This window comes from Pyrus communis, chromosome 14 (assembly GCF_963583255.1).
Source record: "Pyrus communis chromosome 14, drPyrComm1.1, whole genome shotgun sequence".
NCBI lineage: Eukaryota > Viridiplantae > Streptophyta > Magnoliopsida > Rosales > Rosaceae > Pyrus > Pyrus communis.
The window spans coordinates 22,219,417-22,228,754 of NC_084816.1; the positions used below are offsets into that span (position 1 = coordinate 22,219,417).

The following is a 9,338-nucleotide window of genomic DNA, read 5'->3' on the forward strand; positions in this document are numbered from 1 at the left end:
GAATTAATCCATTAATTAGCCTAATTAATTTAATTTATAAGGAAGGTTTTGAAGGTTATGGAATGATTTCCTTGTAGAGGATATGGAGTAAAGATGGATGAGATAAATTTGAACTTGTTACCTATTTTGGGCACTCTTGACTCGGTTGATGGATGATTCTCCACTGCTTGCATGTAGGAAACCTGGTGTGTCTTGATTATTTTTGGCTCCATAGTAACTATATCTGATCATTCGATGAGTCGTAATAGCATAATGTCCAATAAGGTTTATTTACACTTAAGAAATTATATATGTTTTTTTTTTTCAACTGAGAGGTTAAGTGTACCAAACAAGGGATAAAATCGAACACTAATGTAAGATAACAATCTCCTTTTAAATTTGCAAAAAGAGATTTAAGAGTGCTGGAAAGAAGATAAAAATGCGCGGTGAACATATATAATAACTACATATATGAGAAATATAATAAAACTCTTATCGTTTCGTCTAAAAAACTATAATAGAGTTATAGCAGCTATTTTATACAGTTAGGCAGTTTATAACAATTTTTAGGTTTGAGACAGTATGTATGAAATGATTGATTAGGATATATAGATTAGCCTGATCAAGAAGGAACCATGTCCAAACACAAACAGCAAATTAAAGTTATTAAAAAAAAAAAAGTTTTAAAGAAAAGTGTACGGTACTGTTCACTTTAACGAAAAACCACATTTTTATATTAAAAAATCAATCCTGGTACTATTCATTTTACCCTTTATTTTGTCCGTTAAAACTCAAAGTTTTCAAACATTTTTCATTAGTTTTCTTTTAAAAAAAAGTAATGAAAGTAATGAAAACAGTCAAACATGATGCATGGAATCGAGAGATTGTTAAATGTACTTGAAATATGGGGTGATGTGCTATGTTATTACACAAGTGGAATAAATTTTTTTTTTCAAGTATTCCTTAACTACTTGTATAATAACATTTAGAGTAACACATAGACATTGAAAAAAAAAATTTCATTGTGACGAGAATACAGAAAATGTATCACGTGTTACCGTTACAATGAAAAATCTCTTCATGGAATGGAAGGACAGGGAGGGGTGTTTGGAGAGAGGGGTCCATGCATGCATATTGCCAATTTACCTGAATTGAGATGAATATTACATTACATAAAGTCCAATAATTAACCAACAAAATCAACAGAAGGTAAGGGAGTCGTGTTGTGTTAGTTGGAAATGACACGCCGCCGCTTGTTTCTCCGTTTTCTACTCCATTCGCTTGCATTTATCACGGCCTCTGCCCGTAGTCGTAACTCATGTTACCAATGCTTTTCCCCCTCCTATGTAAATTACGTACGTACCCTCTAGCCTCCTTCAAATTGCAACCCTACCCAACCTAACAAGGCAAAATGTTGAATTACATTCACATGTATATGAGGAGTGCCGCAGTGCTATTGTATGCACGTATTCCGTTATTACTGTTGCATAAATGTCTAACATCTTCAAATGAGATGTAAAAAATAATATGTCAAAATTATATTTGATGATTGATGTGACAAATTGAATACAAATGCTAAATTATCTTCTTTTTCAATAGATATGTCAAATATGTCAAGTGATCGCAGAGAATGAAATGAAGAGAGATGTGAAGTGATCGAGGGCATTGAACTTGCGCTTCAAGCAGCCAACCAAGCTACGTATAACATCAGCAAACTAATTTAGTAAACCGTAAAGAAAGATGATTCAGAATGGAGGTGGCCCAGGTGGGGTGTTTGGTGTGCACTGGTGCGTTTATACAGTATACGTGATTACAGTACCCCAAGCCGCAATACGTAAGGTCATTTTTATAAAGTAAAAAAAAATAAATAAATAAAGAAATAAACCTACGTAAATTTCGGCGCCTCTTGCTTGCTTACTATTTCATTTTTATTACCTGATTGATTTGCCCACAAATTTGCAATTTTATTAATTATCCATTTCTTCATTTCACACCTATAAATACCCCTCAAAACCGTTGCAACTTCCACACTTCCCATCTCATCCTCCCCTTTCAACTACTCGTTCTAAAGTAATTAAGACAAGTAGCCTCTTTATTTCTCCTACATCTCCATCTCACTCCTTTTTCAAATCAGAAAATCCTAAAACCAGCCAGCACAAATGGCAAACCCCAAAAGCCTCTCATATCCAGCAGCTGCAGTTTTTGCGTTGTTGATGATGGCTATAAGCATTACTAATGTGGATGCTGCAGCCGTCACTTTCAGTGTGAGCAGTTTAGGAGCCAAAGCAGATGGCAGTACTGACTCCACCAAGGCCTTCCTCTCTGCGTGGTCCAATGCTTGTGCCTCCGTCAACCCTGCTGTCATATATGTCCCCGCAGGGAGGTTCTTGCTTGGCAATGCCGTGTTCTCTGGGCCATGCAAGAACAACGCCATCACCTTCCGCATTGCCGGCACTCTCGTCGCCCCGTCTGATTACCGGGTCATTGGAAATGCCGGTAACTGGCTTCTCTTTCAGCATGTCAATGGGGTCACGATTTCCGGTGGAGTTCTCGACGGTCAGGGCACCGGATTGTGGGATTGCAAGTCCTCGGGCAAGAGTTGCCCCAGCGGAGCAACTGTAAGTTTAACCTCTTCACTTATTTCATCGATGGTTAATTTTTTTATAAAGAAAAGTTGGAACGTCGTCTCAACAGTGTCCCAGTACCTTTTATTCATATACAAGATATTAACTATTGTGATTACGTGCTATGTCTCAAGTAAAAATTAAGTTAATTAGGTGGTGACTTAAGGAAGTGATTAATTAGTGGAACATTATTAAATTAATAATTGTTCAATTTCCACCGGTAACGTACTAATGACGGTTTTTTCCATTAACCACTTTTAACTATATATGGGTCGTTCGGTTTTCTGGGAAATGGGAATATGGACAGGTAACTGGTCCTAATTAAAGAACATTAGTCTCATTGTGTTCTTACTTCTAAAGAGCTAGCTTGAGTTCTTGTACAAGGAGTTGCAACATAATATCATGTTTATGTCGAAAGAGACGTCCGAGACATCATGGGACACTATATCCTTTCTCTATTCATGTTTCTAGATATTCATAATGCATCCACATGTGAATTTGCTTTCTCTACCGTTCATCCCTCGCACGATTTCTGACTCAACCTCATGCCTTCACCAATTGTCGGATCAAAGCAACAATATCATAAAAATTGATGATAAAACCCCACAAATGCATGTGCTTGTATGATATTATATAACTGATATCGATAATTTCAAACGTCAACCACTTAATTGCTTGCACTAGGGGAATTATGAGTTAATAATTAAGTTCCAAATTCCATTTAGACTTAGTACTTTAGTTAATACGCAATTATGTATCTGTATACGGAAGTTAATTTGTGTAAATTAATCATATGTGCAGACACTGAGCTTTTCGAACTCCAACAACGTTGTGGTGAGTGGATTAATATCACTAAACAGCCAAATGTTCCACATTGTCGTCAACGGCTGCCAAAATGTGAAAATGCAAGGTGTCAAGGTTAACGCGGCCGGCAACAGCCCCAACACCGATGGCATCCATGTCCAAATGTCATCTGGAGTCACCATTCTCGACTCCAAAATTTCAACCGGTGACGACTGTGTCTCAGTTGGCCCCGGCACTACCAATTTGTGGATTGAAAACGTCGCATGTGGACCCGGCCACGGAATCAGGTACATATCTAGCTACAAAAAAAATTTAAAAAAATTGTATACATATTATTTAAGCTAATTATTAGCTAGATTAATGTATAATAATACACTTCTAACTTTAACAATATTTGCTTGTGCAGCATTGGGAGTTTAGGGAAGGACCAACAAGAAGCCGGTGTACAAAATGTTACAGTTAAAACAGTTACATTCACTGGTACTGAAAACGGCGTCAGAATTAAGTCTTGGGGGAGACCTAGCACTGGATTTGCTAGGAGCATTCTTTTCCAACATATTGTGATGACCAACGTTCAAAATCCAATCGTTATTGATCAAAATTACTGCCCTAATGACAAAGGTTGCCCTGGCCAAGCTTCTGGAGTTAAGGTCAGCGATGTGACGTATCAAGACATTCATGGTACATCGGCGACGGAAGTGGCGGTGAAATTCGATTGTAGTTCCATGTATCCTTGCAACGGGATCAGACTGCAAGATGTGAAGCTCACTTACAATAACCAAGCAGCTGAAGCTTCCTGCATCCATGCAGGCGGAACAACTGCCGGTACGGTTCAGCCGACAAGTTGTTTCTAACTCGAGTTGTAGTTTTTTCCATCTACTCCTCCTCACTCGGAGTCTCGTAGTACTAGTTGGGATAAAAAAGAAGGGACTAGTCATACTATAAACTATATATATATATATATATATAAGAATTAAAGAATATTTCTAGAGTAGTAGGTCTAGGTCTAGCTCTAGCTCTACGTAGTTGATGTATTGAGATGTATTTTGCTTGAGCCTGCCGTGTTGGCAGCCTATTGGGCTTCCTTAGAGCCTGGCGCTGCATCATCCAAACCCACTTCATGGAGAGATTCTCTTTTGCATTGGGTGCTTTGTATTATGGAATGTTGTAACTTGAAAGTGATAAATGCAATATGAATTAAAAGTAAATGTATTGTCTATATGTGCTTTTGTTTTCAATTAATTTTATGGATTTGGTTTATATGGAAATTTGTAGTTTTTAATTTGGGTAAAAGATTCAGACAACTTTATGTATTTTTTTTTTCAGAGTAATGCTATTTAAAAATATAATTTTGACAAATTTTTAATATATTTTTAAAAAAGTAAGAAGTGAATAACGAGTTCGCAACTAATTTTTTCTCGTTTTCTTAGTGTAAATATAAAAAAAACCAACTTACTCCATTAAAAAGTATGTCTAAATAGCATTATCGGTATTTTTGTAACTATAGATATATTGGGGCTGGACCACAAGGCTTAAATATGACACATTCTTCAAATGGGGCCTTTAATTAATTTTGGAAGGAAAAATAAATTATCCTCTTAATTTTTCATACGAATTTTGACTTTAGCATTATCCTCTCAATTTTTGTAATTAGTCAAACGTTAGATTATGAAAAATTTCGCAAATTTTGCATCAAACCCAAGGGTGGAGCTAGAATTTTTTTCTTGGATGGGCTAGCTGAAAATAGTACCATAAAATTATATGTTTGTTTTTTTGCTTATATAAAATTATATAATGATCAATATAAAAGAACAACAATATAATATAAACTATTCTCAAAATCATAATCCTAACCGATAAATTCAAGGACCATATAAATAATTAACATACTAATTAAATCAAGAATAAGTAAATAAAGGGGACTAGAGATAGAACTAATTTATAATTTTTAGCATAAAACGTATTATTTATAATTTTTAGCATAAAACCATTATTCACTACTTCTCATCTACTAAATATAGGTCAAAATAACAATCTATATTGAAATTGAGTAGGTATAAGCATGAGTTTACAAAAAGAATAGATCTATTCACAAACCCATTTTACTTCTAACACAGCCTTATTAATATTTTGTTAGTGATCATCTTCAATTCATTTGATCATTACAACCAACAATTAAAAGAGAGGTGTAAAAAGTAAATATGAGTAACACAAGAAAACCTCCCTGCGCTACAGTGGCTACGCCATTGATCAAACCAGAACGAGTGACAGAGAGATGCAGGGGTAGCGCAGTGCAGGTAAAGAGAAAGCAAAATCGAAAGCCATGGCGGAAGTGAAGAACAAACAGGTGATATTCATGGAGTATGTGAAGGGGTCTTCCAAAGAGTCGGACATGAATTTTACCGATGCTGCCACCTTCAAGTTGAAACTCCCTGATGATGAAGACGAAGCTTCGAAAGCCGTGTTGGTGAAGAACCTCTACTTGTCATGTGATCCTGTGATGCGCATCCTTATGAGAAAACCTGGAGACGAAACTTCAGCTTATTTTACACCCTATGCCCCTGGCTCTGTACGTAAACACTCGTATTACTTATTTGTCTTTTCCTTTGATTTTCATTTCTCAGCAGAAAATTATATGTCTAGTGTAGAAACAATAATCGATTTTTAATTTCAGGACTTTTTAGGCAGAGATTTCGTCCAAATTAGCAACCTTCGAGACTTTCAGTCCCTTTTTTATTTTACTTTTTTTTTTTTTTTTTAAATTTGGAAATTTAGTGGCCTTTGAACTTGAACATGTAATTGCTTGAACATTTCAAACACATTGGTGTGGCATTCAATTCTTCCACGGGTCAAATTGTTGAACTATATATACATATACATATATATATGTGTGTGTGTGTGTGTGTGTGTGTGTGTGTGGATGTATGCTTTTAAAATTTGATGTGGTTGTTGTATAGAGTGCTGAGAGTAGACTGTATCTGCTAACAATTCTTGATGAAACCACTGCAGCCCTTGAGTGGGTATGGAGTGGCTAAAGTTTTGGATTCCAGAAACTCGAACTTTAAGGAAGGTGACCTAGTCTGAGGTACAACCAAATGGGAAGAGTACAGTGTAATCACCGCACTGGAAAGCCTCCGTAAGATCCAACACACCGATGTACCCCTTTCCTACTACACTGGCATTCTCGGTAAGTTGTTTGGTCACCCACGATGTTTAGGTCGAACTCAGTTTTGAAAGGAAAAGATGGTTCAACATATTTATGTATCTGCCTGTTTCAACTAATGGAAACTGTCATCTATAGATTGACAGTTTCTCTGTGTGTGTGTGTGTGTGTGTGTGTGTGTGTGGAACTCAGTTTTGAAAAGAAAAAGATGGTTCAACATATTTATGTATCTGCCTGTTTCAACTAATGGAAACTATCATCTATAGATTGACAGTTTCTCTGTGTGTGTGTGTCAAATAAACATACTTTTGGGGCTAGTTTGTCAAAGTTCAAGCTGCGCACTGAAAACTAGCCCCAAAATACTTTTAACCGAAAGTAGTGTTTGATGTGTTTCTTTTTTGAACTCGAATGTGTTTGAGTTGCCTTTAATCATTTAAATTAGTTGGCTTACCGTTGGAAATTGTGATGATGACTGCTAATGATCTTAGATTTTCGACAGAAGTTTTAAAAGACTTTTGGATATAAGCGAATTGAGTCCCCTAGATAACTTTAGTTGAGTTGGGACTTATGAGTTATAAAAGCAGAGTCTTGCATTTATCTTTTTAATGGTTTGGAAGATGTACTAGGACAGTTCGTGTGATTTTCTCATGTCCTTTGACATGTACCCTCAATGCTCCCTGTAATTTATGTGCATTTCCTTTTTCCTTCTTCTGTAGTATGCCTGGTATGACTGCCTATGCAGGCTTCAACGAAGTTTGTTCTCCTAAGAAGGGAGAATACGTCTTCATTTCAGCGGCATCTGGTGCAGTTGGTCAGGTAGTTGGACAGTTTGCAAAGTTGTTGGGTTGTTACGTTGTCGGAAGTGCTGGAAGTAAAGAAAAGGTATAAACTTGGCATCTTTTTCCCCCATTCACTTGCTGTATCTTTCCTGCTTTCGGACACAACACATCATAGGATTTTATAGTTAGTTTTGCTTGACAATGTTAAAGTATTGTAACAATTTTCGTTATGAAATTCTTAAAAGTTGAGAAAACCTATGCTTTTGATCGCATAGAGAGTAGGGCACCATAACCTGCTACACTAAGACATTATCTCAGATGAGCAAAATCTACTCTTAAGAAAGGTGAGTTTCCACGCCTTAGCCTAAAATCTTGTTCTGATCAAGCATCAACAAAGAGTGTTTCTGCCTACAAAAGACAAGTATCGTATTGTTTCATTATTTTATATGATGATTTACCATGTCAACATAAATTATCATTTACTAATATTTATGTATTTTGTTGTAGGAGAAGTAGCATCCACATCGCCTATATTTCCAACATTATCTACATGCCCTTATTTCAATATCAAAGAATAAAATTGTAGATAATCTCATTCAGAGTATCTGGGACTCCACAAAGACACCAATGAGGCAATGACTACGGTCCATTCCGGTGCGGCCTCCCACCCCATAAATCCAATGAGGCAATGACTACGGTCCATTCCGGTGCGGCCTCCCACCCCATAAATTGAAGGATGTCCATCTTTACGCAGGAGTGAGAGGTTTGTTATATCCAACAATGTCACTGGCCTTTTGATTGTGCTTAACACATCCTTCAGCACACTCAGAGCTGGTGGCAACCTCCTGGATAGGTCGACCCAAGCAAAGGCACCTTTTGCCCTACACAACTTCATGCCCTTGGTTCTTGCCATTCACTGCCACTACAATCAAAATTAAGAGACTACTAATTTGATTGATGTCACTGGAATAAACCTCATGACAGTTCTCCACAACAAATGATTCAAAAATTATAATGACAATGGTTTTCACATGTATTTGGACGATTATTAGTTTATGCACTCTATGTTAATTATTTTATATTTTATATATTCACGATTGACAACCAATGACAACGACATCTAATAAAAAAAGTTCAAGCTAATACTAAAAAATTGAATTTTTTTAGCATATCAATATTTTTACACTGATGGAGAGTTCGGCTAAGCTACACAATGGGCAGCCTAATTTGGTATTGAATTGTCCATCCACGAGATTCGAACGTAAGACCTTTCACTTTTAAGCGAAGAGCAATATTATCATACCGTAGTGTTGAATGGCCTAAAAAGTTGAATTTTAATTAATACAGTTTCTATTGACACTTTAAAAAGTTTCTAAGTACACTTTTTTTTTACGAGACAAGCTGGTGATGAAGCCACGACAATTTGCTCTCCTGAAAGTCGAAAGACTCACATAGACATTTCAGTCAGAGATCAAACTCAGGATGAATCATGTGGAATAAAAGTTTGGAATTCGCTCCAATCATTGGGCAACTCCTCTTTAATAGGAATATAATAGATAAATTGCATTACAAAGAGTCTTGTGAATGTAAAATAAATTTCTTAAGTGCTAATAACAATTTTGTTTTGATTATTATCATACATTATTTATATTAGATATGAAAGTTACTTATAATGAGAGGGAGAAATTATTCCCTGGAAGAACCCTAGATTTTGGTGGATCAATGTTACCCATAACCAGCCCTAAGTAATGAGTGCCTTCTAAAAGAACCTAGATTGTCTGCCCTCCCCCATCCTATACCCTTCACATCCCCTTCTATTTCTGTAATCACGGTTAAGTTAAATCAACATTTTATATTCCTATTGCTTTTAGTCTTATTATTTCTATAAAAAAAAAATCAATATAAAATATTGACGTAGCTTAACTGTGACCACAGAAATAGGAGGGGATGGGGGTATAGGATGGGGAGGGCAGACAATCCAGGTCCCTT

The 9,338-nt window shown here is 36.3% G+C and overlaps 1 protein-coding gene and 1 pseudogene across 1 annotated transcript; both read left to right on the forward strand.

Moving 5' to 3' along the window:
- The first annotated feature begins 2,019 nt into the window (after positions 1 to 2,019).
- LOC137715118 (polygalacturonase-like) lies at positions 2,020 to 4,615 on the forward strand. The gene is made up of 3 exons (XM_068454345.1): positions 2,020 to 2,597; positions 3,405 to 3,694; positions 3,814 to 4,615. The coding sequence occupies exons 1-3, from the start codon at positions 2,139 to 2,141 to the stop codon at positions 4,259 to 4,261; spliced, it is 1,197 nt and encodes a 398-aa protein (XP_068310446.1). The 5' UTR covers positions 2,020 to 2,138; the 3' UTR covers positions 4,262 to 4,615.
- A 1,018-nt stretch (positions 4,616 to 5,633) lies between these two features.
- LOC137714597 (NADP-dependent alkenal double bond reductase P2-like) lies at positions 5,634 to 8,024 on the forward strand (annotated as a pseudogene).
- The last annotated feature ends 1,314 nt before the right edge of the window (positions 8,025 to 9,338 follow it).

What these genes read in the sequence shown, in the direction of transcription:
- LOC137715118 (XM_068454345.1), top strand. Translation starts at nt 2,139, where the DNA reads ATGGCAAACCCCAAAAGCCTCTCATATCCAGCAGCTGCAGTTTTTGCG. An exon ending in GTTGCCCCAGCGGAGCAACT is followed by an intron (nt 2,598 to 3,404) that starts GTAAGTTTAACC and finishes TCATATGTGCAG; the next exon opens with ACACTGAGCTTTTCGAACTC. An exon ending in GGACCCGGCCACGGAATCAG is followed by an intron (nt 3,695 to 3,813) that starts GTACATATCTAG and finishes TTGCTTGTGCAG; the next exon opens with CATTGGGAGTTTAGGGAAGG.